This window comes from Labeo rohita, chromosome 13, assembly GCF_022985175.1.
Source record: "Labeo rohita strain BAU-BD-2019 chromosome 13, IGBB_LRoh.1.0, whole genome shotgun sequence".
In the NCBI taxonomy this organism is placed as follows: Eukaryota; Metazoa; Chordata; class Actinopteri; order Cypriniformes; family Cyprinidae; genus Labeo; species Labeo rohita.
The window spans coordinates 1501541-1523752 of NC_066881.1; the positions used below are offsets into that span (position 1 = coordinate 1501541).

General features: G+C 38.1%; 1 protein-coding gene across 1 annotated transcript in view; it reads right to left on the reverse strand.

Moving 5' to 3' along the window:
- Positions 1-22212, reverse strand: part of pcsk2 (proprotein convertase subtilisin/kexin type 2) — a 62429-nt gene that overhangs the window by 21017 nt on the left and 19200 nt on the right. The window contains exons 6-9 of the mRNA XM_051125379.1: positions 18744-18820; positions 11407-11495; positions 9250-9425; positions 3824-4039 (exon numbers count right to left, since the gene is read on the reverse strand). Coding sequence (XP_050981336.1) covers positions 3824-4039; positions 9250-9425; positions 11407-11495; positions 18744-18820 — 558 coding nt within the window. The remainder of the gene's footprint in view (positions 1-3823; positions 4040-9249; positions 9426-11406; positions 11496-18743; positions 18821-22212) is intronic.

Sequence of the window (22212 nt, forward strand, 5' to 3'; positions counted from 1 at the left end):
ACACGTGGTCTGCGGTTGTGAGGCCGGTTGGATGTACTGCCACATTCGACTTTGGAGACAGCTTATGGTAGAAACATGAACATTCAATTCACGGGCAACAGCCCTGGTGGACATTCCTGCAGTCAAGATGCCAATTGCAAGCTCTCTCAAAATCTGTGGCATTGTGCTGTGTGATAAAACTGCACATTTTAGAGTGGCCTTTTATTGTGGCCTACTATTATTAAAGCACACCTGTGCAATTATCATGCTGTCTAATCAGCATCTTGATATGCCACACCTGTGAGGTGGATGGATTATCTCGGCAAAGGAAAAGTGCTCACTAACACATTTTTTTTAGTAACACTTTGTGAACAATATTTGAGAGGAACAGGCCTTTTGTGTACAAGTCTTAGATCTTTGAGTTCAGCTCATGAAAAATGTGGGCAAAAACAAAAGTGTTGCGTTTATAATTTGGGTCAGTGCATTTCTTTAAGAGTAATGGTCAGACATATATTTTTTAATACAATTATATATAATATGAAATATAGACTTATGTTCCGATTTAAAACTTTACAATATGGTGTCAGAGTAGGATATACATATTGGAGGATGGGAGGTGGTGGTTAGGTGAAACCATAGGTGGAGGCCCCTTTTGAAAATCTGCTTAGGGCCCCCAAAATGCTAGCATTGGCTCTGAATGTACGTGTACTTAAATGTTTTAATAGAATGGAATTTAGATCATTTAAACCACTTTTAAAGTATTTGCTTACGATGGATTTACTTGAATGTTGTTCCATCCCAGCCAGTCAGACAGGGTCTGAAAAAATGAATAATAAAAAATAGGAAACTACTTACCTCAAAACTAGTTTTAAACAACTTTTATTTTTATATTTTAGAAATTCATGAACAGTGTGGGGCAAGTTACTCTGAAAATGTAATTAAATTACTGATTACTGATTACTCCTTTTAAAAGTAATCAAATTACTGTTCTGATTATTTTATTTCAAAATTAATTAGTTACATTACTAGTTACATTACTTTTTTTCTGTACATCCACGAAATTTGCATGAAATATTAAGTTTGTGTGTTGCCTAACATCCCAGCAGAAACGCTCCCGATAAAATATTTGTTATTAAAGCATCAACATTCACTGTTATTTTTACTAAAAGCAATAGGCCGCTGTGTGTTTGGTTGCAGAATGCACGGCATTTCGAGCGGTGAGTGGATTCTCTGATTGTCCATTGCATTCCAGAAATCAACATTGTTTAACGCTGCAAACACGTGTTATAAATAGAAACTCTGCCTATGCTTACACGTTTTAATCTTTTTTGTTTTATATTAGTTGTTTTTGTTGCTTTTGTGCAATAAATGAATAGCAATTTGTTTTAGATGTTTTGTGTTTACATATAATTTTTCTCTATTGCTTCACGCACACACGAGTCTCTGCCCGCCCACACCCACACTCGCCCATCGAGTCTTGTCCCGCACCGCTCTCTGTGTCCCGCACTCCCGCTGGACTCGACGCAACAGTGTATTAAGTGGCGCGGGTCACTTGATGGGCGAGTGCGGGCGTGGGCGGGCAGAGACTCATGTGAAGACAACCGAAGTTGATGCATTGCCCTCAGCACCCTGTCGCGTGTGCTAGCCAACACCCTTTTTACAATCTATATAGATGATAAAGCACATTCTGTCGGCAATTATGTAACGCAGCGGTAACGCATGCTTGTAACTATAGGCTAATTACTCTTTGGAAATTATAACGCGTTAAATTACTCCGTTACTAAAAAAATAATCAAATTACAGTAACGCGTTACATAGTAATGCGTTACTGCCCAACACTGATCATAATAATATCTTGTAATAATATCTTGTAATATCTTGTAAATAATGTGTGATGCGCCACAATTTTCAAATCTTGTAGTGTGTGCATGTTTAAGATTTCAGGGAAGATAATCTGCAAAGATTCTCCTTATGTGTGCGCTGCAACCAGATTTCATAATCGGTTAGGATTTTTAAAATCCTGTAGTGTGAGCCCGGCTTTATTCCAAGGTCACCGTAGCCACCAGATCCAGTGTGTATCCAGATCAGATGGTCACTGCAGTCAGCCAGTTCCAGTCTGTTTTCAGCCCAGATGGTGTATCAGCACCTAGAGATGACCTCTACAGCCCTGAAAATCAGCGGAGACCACGTCAACTACATGAGTCCCAGAGACGGATCCCCAGTGAGGACCTCGTCAGCTAGATGGCCATTGGCACAAGACCACAGGAACCAGTTGAGTCTCTGCACATTATAACTTTGCTGTAGCCTGGAACAAACTGCTGGTTTGTCTGGCCCTCTGACTGAGCCTGGTTTCTGGCTTAATAAATGATTTGTTCTAGCTCATTTTGTCATTGTGTTGTACTAATGAAATTCCTCTGCTGTGTGACTGTTCCCAATTTGTTTAAAAGTAATTCAGTTCAGTAATTCAATTTCCCCTCCTGTCCTGTTTGTTGGCCAATTCACACTCCAGCTCATCAACGGAATAGAACTCAATTTTTAAATTTTGAACTTTGTTGATCATTAACAGGGCATGTAAAGAAGCACTTGGTTTGCTTGAGCACAATGAGGTAAACCCTACAAAATCCCAAAGCTTTGCTCGTCACCACAACACTGAGCTAATGTCGACTTTGGAGTTGCCTGGCATTTCATGACCTATCAAAGGTAGGAGATGAAAGAAACATCCATATTTACTCTCCAGAGACAGACGTTTGTACTTGTGACCAATTTTGACTGATGTAAGCAAACCTCACTAAAAGCAATGAGATGAAAGCCAAAAAATGAATTATTTAGTGCTTTGTTTTATTTGATGCAGGCCTAATCTCTGTGAATAAACTTGAATGAATACCACTGTCTGTCAAAAATACTGGTTCATAAATTTGGTGCATGTGTTTTTAAAAACTGTCGCAGGTATCATATTAGCAATGAAGAAACATCTGTATAATAAATCCAGATAATGGCATCTATTAAGTCACTTGCTTCCTAATGAAATCATAATATTTTTTATCATATTTTCTGTCTTTAAAGAAATTATTCACCCAAAAGCCTGAAGTATGTTGCATATATTATTGATATTCTTACAATTATTTAAAAAGTCCAAAGAACAGCATGGAATTAACTTAAAAAAATAGTTCATTTTGACGTTTGTGTGTTTAAAAAAAAAAAGGTAATCATTTGGGTTTCAATCTTTTGGTTTCATTTCTTCCATTCGGCGCTCAGTCAGAGAAAGGCGATTAACTGGTATCTCACAACATCGAACCAAAGCCGCCCTGATCGCCCTGACAGAATCCGGACTGACACGAGGCAATTCCTGCCTTTCCATTGACAGGATGATCTCTGACAGACTAACCACAGTCTTCATCTCAGATGCTTTCTTTGAGTCTGAAGATACGCTCTGATTAAGTTCCTAGCTGAATGCATCCCTCCGATTCCATCTGAGAGTCATTGTTCAGACACTAAATGGATGAAACAATTAACTCCCCGTCATTTTATCACTGTCATACTCTGTATTATCACACTGCAGAATAAGGCATGGTGTCTCAAAAGGATGTTTTAAAGCACCTATGCACATTCTTGCGCACCAAATGGAATACTGTTGTAAAAACATAACTGGATAGGTTTAAAACTACTGACAATTTTTGAATTTCAAAAAACATCATGTTTTTTAAGCCATTTGGTTTAGGGGGGACACAGGAAGAGTGAACCTCATAAAGCATTGTTTGTTTACATTGTAGTGCTCATGTCATTATACACGTTTGTGTCCTCATAAAACATATATAAAACAGAACACACACACACACACACTCACCACGCCTGCTTCAGGGTTTCGTTTACGGCCGTTGCTGAAGGTGGAGGCGAGGGTGGAGGAGCAGCTTTCATCATAGAGCGCGGTGCGTCCGTCATTGATGGCCGAGTTAATAGAGATGGTCCACATGCTGGAGGCGTATCCGTCGCAGTTACAGTCGTCATAGCTACCACCGTCTCCGGAGGCCCACACGTAGATGCTGCCTTTCCCACCTCGGCCCTGTTGGACACGCAAAGCGACACGATTACGAGCGGCACCCGCCGCAGCTCAACAAGCAGCAGTCGACTCTCTTTGATATTACTCTTTAAGAGCCTTTGAGATTTACTCCATTTATCATACAAATTACACTCGCATAACCACGAGTAATTCAACGGAGACATCAGAGAGGCGTTTCAAGACCTTTTAAAGACTACAAGCTCTCCTCTGAGTGTCGATGATTCAGGCACAGGCATTGTGTTTAAGGTTCTTGTCTGAACATATAATTTCCATGCTTTTAGCTGAATGCAAGAGCACTCTTTTCTTTAGGCTTTGTGTTTTATAGTGGCAGGCACCTGACAGGAGGAAATTTGTACAGTGCAATTGTGATCTTAAAAGGCTGTTTGATTATTGTTATTTGAACAGTACGTAGTGATTTACCATGCTAACACATCGAGGAGCGATTATGGTGCTTCCAGGCCCCTGGGCACCAGCCTCTTTGGAGTAAACAAATAAGAAAATAAGATGGTGTCTTTACATTCTGCAGTGGCTACAGAAACTTTATGACTTCTCATCATTTAGATTTTATATCAGAATGACTCATTTAGCATCTAATAACTCCAACGTTATGTTTGGCAAATGTACCTTGACAAGGAGCTAATAAAATGTGATATAGTTTGTCTGCTGATATGAGAAATAAAGTCTCATCTGCGTAATACATTAAAGTCACAATTGCACAGCACTCGTTTAATACATTGCAAGGGTGAAAACAATTTAGATTTCATTGACATCGAAGCTATGCTAAGGCGTTCGGAAGCTATTATTAGAGCTGAACGAGTGCAGGGACAAATAACACATCTTATTTCTTCAATCCTGGCTCATTGGAAAAACGTGCCTGTAGTGACATTTGTGCAAAATTATATGACATTGCTTTTAGCATGTTTTGCAACACGTTCACATGTCCAGTGAGCAGTGTTGGGGAAAGTTAATTTTAAAAGTAATGCATTACAGTTTTGCGTTACTCCCTGATAAAGTAACTAATTACGTTACTTAGTTACTTTTTATGGAAAGTAATGTGTTACGTTACAATTCTAATGTAAAAACCCTTTTACACCAAAAGTGAAATGAATTCACCTCAGGCTGAAAGAAAAGTACATTTATGCAGGATATTACTCTTCGGCTATACAAAAATGAAGCACAGATGTTAGTTTATCGAAAGTGATTTTTGCTTATTAGTATGGTTGAATTGCATCATCGAAGGTCAGCAGCAAAGACTGGTTAATAAAATTGGATTAAATACATAAAGGATATTTGTTTTATTTAAAAGATTTAATTATTGCAGGGTTGCGGCATATTCTGAGTTTGCATTTCACTGTTTTTATTTGTTTTAAGGAATACTGAATCTGTTTTTTGCGAGTGAAATGAATTAATGCATGTTCACATTTAGTCTAGAATACGGTAACATCATCAGTTAATGAAATTACGGTATTTAAATGTAAATTTAAGTTAAAACCTAAAATGTTGCTACTGTATTTTTTACACTTCTGGCAACCACAGCTTCTCTTTTTTACTGTAAATTTTACAGATTTTTATTTAATTATTTATTTATTTTTTACAGTGTGGATCAAAAAAAGTTCATCAAAGTTGTCCTAAGACAAGAACGGGTATTGTTTTTGTTTTAGGACAATCTTGATGAAAGATTTTGATCCACTTCGAATGTTGACTACTACAGTTACTGATCTCTTTTATCTGGAGTTGTGAAGTGTTTTATGGGACTCCACAATGCAAGTGCAGTGCTGTACCAGGTGCGCCACCAAGCAAGTTTACTTCATTAAAAAAGGCATACACATAGAGCTCATTATGTGATGCAAACATCTGAATTTGTTTACAAATTATGCACTATGGTAAAGGTGTTTTGAGGTCATAACCTGATGTAAGTTCACAATAAGATTGAATCTAATCTTTGATGATAATATAGCACGATGAGACATTTTTAAGCTATTTTTAGTAGGCTCGTCATTTTTGACAGTGAACACTAAAGATGCTATAGAGTTTTCAGCATAGTATAAGGATTAATAATCAATAATCTGCTCCTGTAATTTATGTGAAAAGGAATAAGAGCTGTGTTAAAGAATATGTTACTTTCGATTTCTGCTGGAAACCTGCATGTACAGGTATGATTTTGGAGTTTTGTAAAAATGTAGGTAGACACATGTTGTCCAGTGAGCCCATGTTGCATTTTTTTAGTGTCTTTCACATTGTGCCAACATTTAGAGGCAATTACTTGAGCACTGTTTGTCCATTAATATAAATTTTACATTTGTACTGCCTTGTTATAAGTGTCAGACCTCACAGGATACTGGCCCCATTGGCCTGGACCATGATCCAACCTTGTTTACATTTCATTTGACTCATTAAATTAATCTTCTGGTTCCTGTAAAAGTAAAGATCTAACATAACAGATAACTTCGACTGGTGTTATTTCAGTGAACACAACCTCTCCATCTCTCTCTGTTTCTCTTCCTCTCTTGCTCTTTATGAATGGAGACCCATCAGCTGAACTCTGGAACAATTAGCTAAAACAAACGACTGTGCTTTAAGCACTGCTGCTTTTGTAACAAGCTTTGTTTAGTGTGGGAGGGAGAAAATTTCTTCCAGACAAATGAAGGAACAGTTGGTCAAAGAGCAGGAACAGAAGCGTCTCTGCAGCTATTCACACAATCCAGTGTCATGACATTGACTTCAGTATGGAATATAATTACGGGTAGTCTCTATCACATTGTTACAGTACATGATTTTTTAGTGCCCCAAGTCCCTGTGATATTCTGGTCTCTAGATATGACTCAGGGTCCGTCCTCCAACACAAGTATGTGGGATTACTCACCCATTTTTTATTAACTGCCAGGTGGAAATCCTAAGTCTGATTGCTAGGAACAGTAAAAGCGCACCTCTCCTCAATAAGCTGCGTGATTTGAGGTCAAAAGTTTTTATGGTTGCATTTGGATGGTTGCTTTTCACTCTTTCAAAGCAGCTTTATAGAAAAGTAACTTACAAATGCCCCCATGGAGCAAGCAAAAGGTGACTGTGGCAAGGGAGAAAACTTCCTATGATGATAGGAGGAAGAACATTTGGAAAGAGCCAGATTCAATAATCGGACATGTGTTACGTAAGGGATAATCAGCGGTTTGCCGTGCATTAAAGGATTTTAAATTCACAACGCGGGGGCAAAAAAACACCCGACGTGATGTAGTATCTAGGCTATTTAAGCAACACAATGCAATCTCCGACCTCTCCGATCTCTCTGTGTGTGTGTGTGTGTGTGTGTGTGCATTTGTGTCTATCAATTAAAGCAGCGCATTAATATAGAATGGTGATTAAACTGACTTGGAACTACCTGTGCATTGAACGGTTTTACTGCATACCTGCCGGCCAATCAGAATGCAGTATTCTGACAGACCATGGAATAATTCTACTTAAACAAAATGTATAATGCTGGTTATACATTTTATTATTTGAATTATTTGCTAGTCTAGCTGGTGGACCAGCATTACCATGGTGTTCGACAGCAAAACAGAAACTCGTCAGTCAAAGTTCAGCTCATTAAAGGAACGTTCTTGCTTTATTTTGTCTTCAGCTCCATCAACAGCATCTGTGGCAAGTTTATTACCATAGAAAATCATTGGGATTGATCCCAGATTTCTTCCACAAAGCCATTACGCAGGGTTTAAAAGCAGCAATGTGAAGGCTGTCCTTCAGGTAGGTATGCTGACAGAAGTTCTAGAATTTTCTCCTCTTTGTTCTATCATCGTGTGTATTTTGCACATAATCATACCGTGTTACAAGGACATGACACTGAGAAACACCAGATATAACATTATACGTCTATTGCCCTATTTGCTTCCATTGTATTAGCTGCAACCACAAATTTTGACTGACAAGTCGAGATGATTTTCTGTGGTAACTGATATTTTGCCAAACATGCTGTCACCAGCAGCCAAACCGCAATGTTGAACTGTATCTGGTGTTTCATTAGCACTCTGTGTGGCGTCCTACAAATAAATAAATGAAGCATACTAGAAGTGTTTGCCATCTAACCCTCATAATGATTCAACTGCGCTCAGCATTACTCCCAGGCTCAACCTCAGCCCTCTCGAACTGCAGTGAGGAAGCCTGAGGGACAGACGGGGAGCACGAGGGAGTCTTCACCCATCACTGCTATTCTTGTCCAATCTGATTTCAATTGCAAAGGGCTGTTCAAAACACACAGCGATTACTTTGTGCAATGCCTCGGCTTGACAAGTGGAGCGCCCTCATAAATCCTGCTCAGCAGAGAAGCGCTCAGCAGCATTTATACCCATTAGCCAAGGCAATTTGTGAAGGCAGCAGTCACGGACAGGGAATGTGCAGCTAAATGACACGTTCAGTGTGATGCGACGAGACTGTGCAAGGCTGACATATGTTGGAGAACTCCTGGAGAGTCTTGGGGAGCCAAAGTTATTTTGAAATGAGGCTTCATACTTCACATAGATGCCTTTGAATGCATGTGGTTTGAGTAACTGACATTTTATTAGTACAGGACTGTAAAAACGCTATTTTAAAAATCTGTTAATTAGCTAATGGTATGTTCTGTATATATCCACAGCTGCAAGTTTTTTTTTTGTTTGTTTTTTTGTTTTTTAACACTGTACAACTATTTGTTCAGGACTGCTTCATATTACAGGAGCACTTTAGCATCATTGAGACAGGAATGTGGAGAAGGACAATGATCATTCTGGCATTTCAAATAACAGATTTGGAGCACCTACAAGTACTTACATTTAATAAAATTAAAATGTGAGAAATTCTTACTGCAATTCAAAAGATAGCTAACATTTTTACAACATCATCATAATGTCTGCATACTAAACTGTAATTCTTCTATGAGTTATTATTAATATATAAAGAGAAGAATTTTGTTATGGATATATAAAGTTCTAGTTCATCTAATGAAACCTGTTTTATTTTGAGTTTGGATCTCTAAATACACTCATATTTTCTGAATTATCTGTCCAGTTGTCTGGTGTTAAAGTTGATGTAAAGTGGCAGAGAGACCAGGATTCCTCTGATGTCCAGGGTTTTTTATCTGATCGGACCAGATGTTACAATTCTATTTTTCTCTCAGGTGTTTCACAAGGGAATCAATTTAGATACGCTTATCCTGCAAGAAACCTCTGTGGCTTTTAAACATGAGGTACCTTATTGACTCCATCCGCCATGGCCTGCAGCGTGAGCTCACGCGGGCCGTCCACCGTTTTGCCGTCATCTGTGGGACCCCAGCTGGCACTGTAGATGTCAATAACCTGTGGCATGTGGCTGATGGACGAGGCCTCGATGATGTCTGTCATGAAGGGCTGGTCCAGCATACGAATGCCTGCGAAATGGCAAGATTGAGAAAGTTGGGAACAGCAGGAAAACCCTCAATGTTACTCTATTCATGCTCTGCGGTGATGAGCGGAGGGGTGAGAGGGGTTGAGATCCACTGGTGTCAACTTAAGATAATTGCTTTGGTGCTTCATTAAGCACAAATGATTTTTAACCTTAAACTTTGCTTTTCTCTCTTGTCTACCAAACCTGCTGAAAATGACCTTATGCTGGTCTACACTTACTGCAAGTTCAGTATACTATGCAAACTTAAGTACAGTTCAAGTATTCCAAGTATGTGTATTACGTCAATAGCATCTAACTCAATTTTCTGTCCATGAAAGTACACTGTGATGAAAACTCTCAGTAAACTACAAGTTCAATAGTTTTTTATACTGCAAATGCAATTGTAATCTTGATCAAAAGAAGCAATACAAGGATGGCTAAATATACTTGTATATAGTGTTTTTTAAATACACTTCTTATCAGTATCCACCTTATTATTCCCCATAAGAGCGGGCGCAGCCATTTGTAATGTATTATTATTATTATAAAATAATAATAATAATATTATATTATAATAAAAATATTATATAATATTATTATAAAAAAAAACATTACAGTTTATTGCACTTTATTATTTTTCTTCTCGTTATTTTTTCTACCACAGCTAATGAAGCAGAAGCCTTGCACATTCAGAAAACAGCATACCTCCGAATTGAAAAATAAGGTGGCTGCTGAACGTTTAAGCTTAAACCCACATATGAAGGCACTCCAGGAATATCACTGCTGTGTGCAATGAGACATCACTGGCTGTCTGATTGAGACTCGTCATACTGACCTCTTCCTGGAAGAAAATCTTCCGTGAGCTGAAGAGGTAACGCTAGAGTCATGTGTGTCCCTTTGTGAGGGACAAAAGACTTTCAGTGGCTATTAGTTACTCTCCCTTTCTTTTGTGGCCTTTTGAAAAGAAAAAAAAATCAATGCGCTGCAGAGCGTAAATGATGTTTTTATTGATGCTGCTGTTGCTGCTGGCTGCTGGATGTTCTGGAAGAGGGGAAGGGTAGAAATTATCAATTGAGCTTATATTCCATTAGGCTAAGAAACAAAACAATGTCTCGAAGGGAGACAAGTCATTCATCATATTTACTGACTGCACAGAACAAACCTGATAAAGCATACAAGTATTTTAAATAAACCACTGTCTTGATACCATCCAAACGTGTTAATGTGGATTCTGTTTCTGAACTGAATCTGCTTCTTGACTGTAAACATTTAAAACATCCATTTTCTGTAAAGCTGCCTTTAAATGTTATGCATTTAAAAAAGCGCTACACAAATAAACACTGAATTGAATTGCATGCTGAATTTGTCTGCACCATGTGCAACGAATATGTTTTTGATATGATTAGGTTCTTTTTAGAAGCAGTTGTTGTGATGTCGTTTGACGCAAGCAAGCCTAATAAACCAATAGTCAGTACAAATAGCACAATCTCGAAAAAAAGAAGGAGACAGGAAACACTATTACCAAGAACTTTCAATAGAAAAAAAGCTAAAGCCTGCCTGCTGACTGCCGCTAGATGACGTCATACTGGTGGAAACTAGAAAAGGTTTGTCCAAGGAGTCATTTGTTTGAAAAAGTCACTAAAGTGGCCTGGAAAGTCAACAAATAAAACAAAGTTATCAACACTGACAGGCACTATGCATGGGACATTGGATTACTTCTGAATTCACCTTCAAATAAAAGCAGCAGTATTTCAACTGCATACACTGAAAATTTATCAGCAAGTACCAAATGCAATCTTTGCCATTGCTGGTGTGCTATGACGGGTGCCTATTGTCTGACTTGACAGCTCTTTTCTAGTTTCTCCCTTGACAGCGATGCCTACTCTCATCTACTTTCAAGACGATTCGCTTGACATCTCATATATTGTTAGGAATGTTAATGTTATTTATGAGGTCATCACTGTTAGAACCTATCAGAAACGTACCTGCTACCTTGGAGTTATAGGCCACGCCCACCCCACAGATGTTGTTGTTTGAAACCGCAGACACCTCTCCAGCACACCTGGTTCCATGACTAAAAAAACACAGTTCAGAGATCACATATTTCACAATGGTTTCATTTGATATAACAGTTAAATATTAAATACCGGTTCAAGGATAGGAAACAAAAATGAATACAATTTTAATAATGTTATTTTATCGGTCTGTTTAGTACCCTTTAGTAGACCCTTGTGCATCAATAAAAATGTCCGTCAAAATGTGTCATAAAAATCTGAAGCTACAGGAAGCACAGAGTTAAGTTTGGTCTCATTTAAAGAAGATGGCAGATTATTGTCGAAGTAGAAAAAGTTTAAAAAGTGATACCAAATGCTTTATGAACAATATTTTATATAAAATATGTATTTTATGAAACATGCAAGAAACTTGCAAGAAAATCAAAGCCATAAATCTAAACACGTTGTGTTCCAAATTTGAGGTTGATATCTCAAAAAACGAGATTTCAGTAAGATTTTGTACAGACGCAGTACCAGATTTTCCTCACTAGGTGCCAGCAAAACTGCACTGGTGCACACAGTGGTTGGATTTGTGATTTGCAGTGCTTTTTCTCTCTTAAATATTACAAGAACACAAACGCGCATACACATTTTTTTATTATTATTATTTTTTTATGACACACATTCAAACCACACTCTGACATCCATACCAACACTCCAATGAGGACAATAAGGAAATTTTTGTCCTTAAGGTCCTGAGAGGAACTATTTTTTGTACCTAGTGCAAAATAGATTTATTAAAGGAAATTGAGGTGAAATAGTAAAATTCCAATAAAAATACACACCTGTGCCAAAATGTACGCAGCTGGCAATAACACACGCAAAATGATCAAATAAAACAAAACTGAAAAGGACAGAAATGTCCAAAAGGTCACACAAGGTTAATTTTGCAATCAACCAATCACAAATTCAAATAGTACAGCCTATGCAAATAGACGTTGATGTGTTCTTCGCCGAAACAAAATGTATATTAAGGCTAATTAAGGCAATTATTCAGATACATACAATATGTTTACTTGATCCATTGCAATGTATATTTCTATATGTGCATTCTCAGAATCTGTCTGTCAGAAATCGCCTGTATCACGCAGCATCCACAAAGATTTTATATGGACATGTAACTGAATTTTCCACTACAATGGCAATAAGATGTTTATCTTTTTACCAGCAGCTAGGCTTCTAAATGAAATTGGAATATTGGTTTAACTGGGAAATAGTAATAAGGTCAATATGTTTACGACACTTGGGCGATAAGAATATGACTAAATCCCTAAATTATTCTGAATTTATGTGCACATAAATTACGTCATTGATTTTGACCCTTGCACTGCCTAAATAACAACCCACAAATGCTCAAGACAAGCTGCTAAAATGGTCTGAGGAACAGAGACTCCTCCGGAAGAGCCACAGCAATGCGTCCTCCTCCCCTGCACTCAGACAGACAGCGTTTCTATTTATATATAAGCGTCTGATTATGCTGTGAGTCTGCAGCTCAGATGATATTACTGCTGCTCTCAGCACACGCCCCAGCATGCTTCACACCCGCAACCGGCGCTGGAAAAACACAAGAGCCACTTGTCTTCCTTCTATTAGATTGTGTCTGTCCTTGATGCTCACTGTACAAAATATCAATTATGCCAAGGTTTATCTGTATTACCTTCCTACAAAATACTGTATTCAGATTTGTACTTGAAAATCAATGCAGGTTAAGTCATTTCTGTGTGCAAACATTTTCAAAATCATCTATTCTGAGAAAGACTAACCAGTATTAGGAAAGCCTTGTATAACAAGGCTCTTCACCTGACCTCGATCTGTTTTTTTTATCATCTTGTACCTGAAGTTTGATCATAAATACAGCTACAGATTTCAACACAAAGCCAAGCACGTATTGTCATTTAACTACTACTGTAAAAATTTCCCAGCAAAGCACAGCAACTATTAGCATTTGTTGCCGTGCGTCTTTGGCACAGTGACGTCCCTGAAGGTGTGATAGTGTGCTGTTTGAGCAGTGCGGCACGCTGACAGAAGGCTTGCCAATCTTCACTGACCTTCTTCCTCCCGTAGGGCACCTTCTGTCCACCATACATACTGTATGCAGGAGAAATATCTCTCAAAGCGTAGGCTGCCTGCTGCACAAGCCTCCACAATACACAGCTCTGCATCCAAGCCAAGAAAACATCTACCCTGTAGTTTTGGACACATTTCAGTTTTGAGCAGGTTCATAGCTGGGAATTCTGGCTCTCTTGAGCATAGACTGCTTTTTAACTAGGTTTAATCAGGCTACTGTACTGAATGCAGCATGATGTATGATATTTACAGGAGCAGAAGGGATTGTGCTCAGTTGACGTGAATTTAAATTGGTAAAATGGCATTTACCAATCATTTTTCTAGCTTAACAAATAGAGATAACTACAAACCATCCTTAGCTGGTTGATTCCTGTGAACGGTGTAACTTTTTTGGCTCTACACCACTACTGAAGTGTTACTGTTTGAGTATTAAAAACACTGGCTCATCCAATGGCATGAATTTGGGCTGGAACTAAATGTTCGTCCTACATATAGCAGGTGCTCCATAAGCCCGTTTGAAAACAGTATTATCTTCATGACTGTTGCTAGTGGCACAGAAATCATACACTTTTGTAGACAAGCTGCTGTATTGGGCTCTAAATGTGACACTCATTCATGAAAAAATGAAAAACTACAAACATTACAAACAACTCAACAGGTACATAGTCTTTAAAAAAATATTCAATGTATTTGTCTTTGTTTGTTTGCTTGATTCTTAGCTCTGACACTTTTCCTAAAGCAGTGGCAAAGTGCAATACATGAGTATGTACTGCATTCTCAGCGATGCCACAAGGGGTGCTGTAACAGAAATTAACAAACAGGTGCATCTCAAAAAAATTAGAATATCGTGACTTCGTAACTTATTAGATTAGAATATCGTAACTTATTTCGAAAACTGAAACTTTCATACATTCTAGATTTATTACATTTATTACAAGTCAAACATTTCTATTTTTTTTTTTTATTAGAACTTACAACTCATGGAAGTCAAAAATCCAGTATCTCAAAATATTAGAATATTTACATTTGAGTTTTATTAAAAGTCCATCCCTACAGTATAAATTCTGGGTATCTCTTGTTCTTTGTTCTTCTCCACAAGACAATCACTGACACCCTCCACAAAGAGATTATGTCACAGAAGGTCAATCCTGACAGGGGTGGCTGTTTACAGAGTGCTGTATCAAAGCATATTAAATGCAAAGTTGACTGGAAGGAAGAAATTGGGTAGGAAAAGGTGCACAAGCAACAGGGATGACCACAAGCTTGAGAAAACTGTCAAACAAAGCAGATTTAAACACTTGCGAGAGCTTCCTGTCAGCGCATCAAGAGTCACCACGCTCAGACGTCTTCAGAAAAAGGGCTACCAAGCCACTTCTGAAACAGAAAAACATCAGAAGCATCTTACCTGGGCTAAGGAGAAAATGAACTGGACTGTTACTCAGTGCTCCAAAGTCCTCTTTTCAGATAAAAGTAAATTTTGCATTTCATGTTGAAATCATGGTCCCAGAGTCTGGAGGAAGACTGGAGAGGCACAGAATCCAAGCTGCTTGAAGTCCAGTGTGAAGTTTCTGAAGTCAGTAATGATTTGGGGTGCCGGACGTCTGCTGGTGTTGGTCTACTGTGTTTTATCAAGTCCAAAGTCAGTGTAGATGTCTACCAGGAGATTTTGGAGCACTTTATGCTTCCATCTGCTGACAAGCTTTATGGAGATGATGATTTCCTTTTCTAGCAGGACTTTAGCACCTGCCCACAGTGCCAAAACCACTTCCAAGTGGTTTGCTGACCATGATATTACTGTGCTTGATTGGCCAGCCAACATGCCTGACCTGAACCCCATATGGAATCTATGGGATATTTTCAAAAGAAAGATGAGAAACAGTCGATCCAACAATATACAGATGATCTGAAGGCTCAATAGTGCCTCAGCAGTGCCACAGGCTGATCGCTTACTTTACTGAAGCTGTAATTTGTGATAGGAGCAAGGAATTTGCTGTAATATGTGCTGCCAACCAAGAATTGAGTGCAAAAATGAATGTATTTTAAAAAACTTGAACTTTTCTGTTTTGCAAATCCGTTTTTTGATTAATCTTAGGAAATAGTCTAATATTTTGAGATACTGGATTTTTGACTGTCATTAGCTGTAAGCTCTAATCATCAAAATTAAAACAAAAAAAGTTTAGAAATGTTTTACTTTACATGTAATGAATCTAGAATATATGAAAGTTTCCGTTTTTTAAAATAAGTTACAAACAAAAAATGAACTTATTATTCAATATTATTAACAATATTCAAATTTTTTTAAATGCACCTGTATAACCTAGGGCTGTGCAATATATATCGAAATGGTCAAAATATCACAAATGTACAAACTGAAATATGCATATTGCTACAGTTTGCAATATTTGGGGCCATGAAGAAAAGACAAAGAAAAAAAAAATTCATTGCTCATGCCTAAATAACTTTTGTAGCTTAAATATAAATCAGTGCATATTGAATTCATAGAGTGTTCACAAACACAAGGAATTTGTTGTGGTTGTTTGTGGAGCTCTTGATACATCCATGCATATAAATTACCATATGACAATATACAGAACTGACTCATCTGAGCATGTTTCATCTGAGCATGCTGCACTTAAAGCATGATCACATATTGTATTTTTCTTGAACATCGCACAGCCCTAAAATAACCCATCTACTGCTAGTTCTATTTCAGACCTGCAGTTACAGACCAAAAGTTCAAAGATAATAGTTAAAGAAACAGTTTACCAATGAAAATCAGATTAAAATGTCCTCATACTCAGGCCATTCAAGATGTTGAAGAATTTGTTTCTTCATCAGATTTGGAGAAATGTGTCATTCCATCATCTGCTTACCAGTGGATCCTCTGCAGTGAATGGGTACCGTCAGAATGAGAGTCTAAACAGCTGATAAAAACATCACAATAATCCACAAGTAACCACTTCACACCATTAATTAACGTCTTGAGAAACCAAAAGCTGTGTTTTTAAAAAGAACAAATCTATCACAAAGAGATTTTTAACTTCAAATTCCATGAGAGTCCATAACCCATAGTAATGCATCTCCTGTTGTCTCTCACATCAAAATCCAGCCACATATTTGTTTAGAGCTATTTTGGACTGTTTGGGTTTGTAAACAGTGCTTGATCTGTGCAGATTTCTCTCCTGATTCAGACCAGACCACTTTTTCACTGGAGCGTTACTGAAGTGTTATTGAGGATTATGGACTCGGATTTTAGTTTCAAAATGTCTTGATGATGAATTTGTTTCTTTTGGCTTCTCAAGACATTGGATGGACTGGAGTGGTGTGGATTATTTGTTTTCATCAGCTGTTTGGACTCTCATTCTGACAGCATCCATTCACTGCAAAGGATCCATTGGTGAGCAAGTGACGGATTGAGTGATGACATATTTCTCCAAATCTGATGAAGAAACAAACTCATTTACATTTTGAAAGGCCTGGGGGTGAAAACATTCTCAGCATATTTTTTTTTTTTTTGGCATTTTTGCCTTTTATTGATAGGACAGTAGTGAGACAGGAAATTAGTGGGAAGGAGAGGGGGACGGGATTGGGAAAGGTCCGCGAGCTGGGACTTGAACACGGGACGCCTGAAGCGCAAAGGCCCTGCATGTTGACGCACTGCCCACGAGACGCACTGCCCACGTGACCTATTCTTTCAAACTGGAGCTACCTAAATAATAACACATCCAGTTTGGCTCAGACATTTAAAGAGCAGTCTATCACACTTTTGAGCAGCGAAGGCCAGAGTATGTTCAACTGGACTGTATTTTATGGTGAGATTTTTGTTTCTTTATTGTTTACACTCCCTCACTCACATAAACATCTCTCATTTGTTGAGTTTCAGTATGTGCAGCAGAGAGGAGGATCAAATGATTTATTCAGAGAGAGAGGAGGAAAGCATTGATTTAACTATTAAAACTATTTGCATCACACAAAGCATCAATTAACATTTATTGTGAAGTGAAATCTCCTGAATACTGAGTGTCTCATCAGAGTTAGCACTGGCTCTGGTTTTGAAACAAGACATGAAATGATGGCACAGTTTTGCTCTTAATCTTCACCTCTGGGCATTTTGGTCAGGCCTACACTGCTCTGATAAGAGTGCAGAAGGAAAGGCTCGGCACGCTGTGGCACGACCGCTGTGTTAATGCAGCTGGGCTGAGAGCCAGTCAGAGATGACTTAATGGGGCTACGTGTAAGGAAAATCAATATAGAGAGGCAAGGAGTCCTTCATCCAACCACTGCTGAGAAACACAGTTGCAGGTCAATGCACTGCCTGCCCATGAGGGGTGTGAGCGACTCAAGCAAAATCCTTCAGCACGCTATGAGTAATCTTATATCTTATATGGCATGTAGTGAACGCTACTGTTCAAATGTTTGGGGTCACTAAGATTCTCTCTCTCTCACTTTTATATTTTAAAATATATAGTAAAATCATTAAAAAATTATACTTGTCTTCAATGATCAAAGTCTTACTAACTCCGGATTCAATGGTACTGTAAAATAAGTAATAAATAATAATATAATTCTAAATTCTTAAATAAAGTAATTTTGTGCTGATTAGTCTATTTTTTTTTAATTTGGAACGCTTTACAATATGTGGTGCGAGTTGAAAAAAGTCTAAAAACAAAAAATATTATTATTAAAAAAAAAAAGAAAAAACAAGAGTTTTGTCTCTAAATTTCCATTGGATGAGTCACACTCAAAGTTGTACAACAGTACATATGAAGAGTTCAGATGCAAAAATGTTTTTCTTTAAAATAAGCATTTTTATCAGGCTCCTATTTATAGGTTTCTACCTAAGTACCGGTACTTCTGATTGGGCTGAGGCTGAAATTTAGCGAGTTTGAAGTAAAAGTATTTGATGGACGTATACTATGTGTCGAGAGCATTCACTCAGTATCATTAAGTCATTTTTGACTGAAGTGGCCTTTAGAGGGTTTTGCATCTGAACTCTTCATATATAGACCTGCAACACTGCATAAGCTGTGCGTCGAGTTCACTCCATTTTTGATATTTTCTTCATGCTTCTTTCTTCTTTTCACATAAAAATCACAAAGCTGTCCTGACCACTGATATCCACTTAAACACACACGCACAGTGCATACTGTCACACTGGCCCGCTCTACCACAGCAGGAAACAGCACCGCCGAGCTCATTACCTGTTAAACCAGTCGTCCGTGTAGCGCGGGTACGGGTACGGGTCGTTGCTACTGAAGTCAAAGCTGGCTTCTGCGTTCTGAAACATCAACAAGAAATAAAGTATCCGTCATCAAGCTTTACAGACTTATGAATTAGTGCCAATTATGTCAAAACAAACAATGAGCCTCATTTCAATAATTAGTCATTCATTATTTCGAAACCAACTCTGGAATTTCCGTTGTGCTCACACCCCTGTGTGTTTCCGCTGCCCCTCATTAAGCATTTGTCTAGCTATTCGTTAATTAACTATCCACCCGTTCTCAGAGGTAATATATTTGAGCACGGCGGGAAACACGACACTGAAACCTAAATTATGTGAGGAACTTTATTCTAGTCTAGCAGAGATATGAGGTACAAAAAATAGGTAATGACAAAATCTAATACCACAGTATGAGTCATTGTGTCACAGCAATTATATATATATAATCCAGTAAATTAAAAATGCTTGAATGCACACTAACATTTTTTTTCTAACGATATAAGTCTTTAATATCACTTTTTTTAATCAATTTAACGCATCTTTGCTATGAAAGTATTAATTTTCCAAAAAAGAAAAACAAAATGACTGACCCCAAACTTTTGAACAATATTGTTACAAAAGATTTTTATTTTAAATAAATGCTGTTCTTTTCAACTTTTTTATTCATCAAAGAATCTTGAAAAAAAGTATCACAAGTTTCAAAAATGTTAAGCAGCACAACTGTTTCCAACATTGATGATAAATCAGCATATTAGAATTATTTCTGAAGACAAGAGTGATGATGCTGAAAATTATGTTTTAAAGTATATTCAAATAGAAAACTTTTTATTTAAATTGCAGTATTTTTTCACAATATTGCTGTTTTTACTGTATTTTTGAGAAACTTCTTAGAGAAAAATCTTACTGATCCCAAACTTCTCACCAGCATCAGTGGAATCAGTGCAAAAACTTTGCATCACTATGTGTTTCTTCATACATTCTGGTGTAAATTTGCATCTTGATGGCTATTCAGATATATCTACCACAGTCTAAAAGATGTGAAATCTCTCTATCTACTGTCACACAGAATATACAACCCAGTCCTAAAACGAGGAAAGACGCAGGAGCCGTAAACATCTCTCATAAATTCCTCCAGCTCATCTTCAGAGCCGATGGAGCAAAGGCAGGCAGAAACCTCCAGAGAACTTTCCCCGGTCTCACTCATCAATGGTCACTCGCTCTGTCGCTCTGGTCTTAACAGCTTTTCTCAGCAGCGTTCGGGCCACCATATGCTCTTTCATTATCTGGAGCATTCATTACCCGGAGAGCCCAGAGCACGGCCTTCGTTAGGCTGGAGTTGAAAAGATGGTTGACTCTGGTAGTCAGAGGCCCAGGCTGATGAGGATGCAGCCTGGCATTTACCAGGATGACTCAGTGGGAGACAAAAGAAAGGCCTTTCGTTCCCGAGGCCCGGGTTAATGACGTGTTTGGAGCTGGTAACTGGGAGGACGGAATGGCTTGGGGGAGGTTTTCATACCGCCGGACTAGAGATGATGCTGGACCCTCAAAAATGAGATTCACTGCTCCAAACTCAGTCTGTCTCCTAGTGGAACCATTCATGAGTAATGCGTTTATGACAAGGTGACAAGAATTTCTTCAAGGAGTTATTGTTCTGTTAACTATTTAGAAAAGCCAAACGCATGCAATGAAATATCTGGTAGGTGATGACCTACAGTATGCCTTTATCTAGCCACAAATGTTCAGTGTTTGTAATTACTGGCTGCCAAGAACATGAAGCATCATCAGAATTGTTGGCTCACAATTCACTCAGGCTTCTCTCTGTTGACATATGTCAGACCAAGGATTGTGTGACACTGAGCAAAAAAAAAAAAAAAAAGATATATATATATATATATATATATATATTTTTTTTTTTTCTGGGATTTTGTCAAAATCAGTTTGATCAGTGTGTTTTTGTGGCCAGCTGTTGTGGACAGCTGACTCACAAATGCTTTTCCTTAAGTTCAGAAAAGCAAATTTATTCATGTTTTGATCAGAGACACATCTGCTGTGGCTTTGGTAAAACCTATAATTTCCTAAATTTTGATGCCACTGTTTAGTTTAATTTAAAGTTATCTTACATTTTTGGTTAATCAAAATATCCACCATTAGCAGCTATTACAGCTCTGCATAATCTGGGCCTAAATTCATTGTATTAAACTTAATTGGCAATCAATTGTTGAAGCTATTAAGGTGTGCTGACCCAAAAATCTTTTAAAAACCTGGGCCAAGTTTAAACCAGTAACCAGGCATCACAGCTGGCAAAGGGGCATGTCTGACTTTGACATGTATATATTGCCATTATTATGTAATCAAAATGAAAATTATTATTGCTGGTCTTCAATGATAATGTCAAGTTACTTTAATGTATTTGCACCAAAAAATGATAAGGATTTACGCTGATATCGTCCAAAACCACACTTTGCCAGGGGTGTTTCCAAACTTTTGGAGGGCAGTGTAAATTAATTGTATTCTGAAGCACAGTATAAAGAGGAGTTGGTCATTCCACATCTCTGATTTCTCGAATACTGCAGGTTTACAATGACACTAATTCATTCAAGTCCCCCCAAAAGGCTGGTCATCCGCATAAGAAAAATGAATAACAGAACAGGACAATGCAGAGAATCTCAATGGGAAATCGGTTCAGCGCTGCAGCTGGAATTGCTTGCCAGTTTGTTTTTAAACAAGGTAAGGATGTGTCTCGACATGTTTAAGAGAAATCAGACTGAAAGTGAACTCTGCAATGACCAAGCCTCTCATCAGCAGAAAGAATCAAAAGGCTAGACTACTCTTTGCTGAGAAGCATGTTGTGTGGAGAGTGGATAACTGGTCCAAAATTCACTTTAGTGATCAGAGCAAGTTTACTTTATTTGGATCTGATGGGAAACATTTTGTTTGGCATCACACTAAGGAAAGACTGAAGAGCAAGTGCGTAAAGAAGTCAGTGAGAGGTAGAGGAGGAAGTGTCATGGTTTGGGGGATGTTTTCTATAGCAGGAGTTGGGCCTCTTATACAGTTACATGGCAGAGTGAATGCAAATGTTTATGAGAACCTCCATTAGCAACATGCAGTTTCTTCCCTCCAAGCACCTCCCAATCAGCCTCCGGCAATTTTCATGTAAGACAATGCCGTGTCACACTGCAAAACAGGTAAAGCAGTCCCTTGAAGCTAAGAACAATGAAATGATGAAATGGGCAGACCAGAGTCCTGATCTAAAATCGACTGAAAATCTCTGGAACATTCTTGGCAACAAAGTTATGGCTTAGAGACCCACTACAGTCACCGAACTATGGAAGAGAGTGTAAGAGTGGCCCAAGATCTGATTTGAGAAACTAGTGATGTCCTGTAGTCGTAGATATGCTGAAGTCAAAGCAAGGGCCTCTACACTTTCTATTTCTACAGCTGTCTCT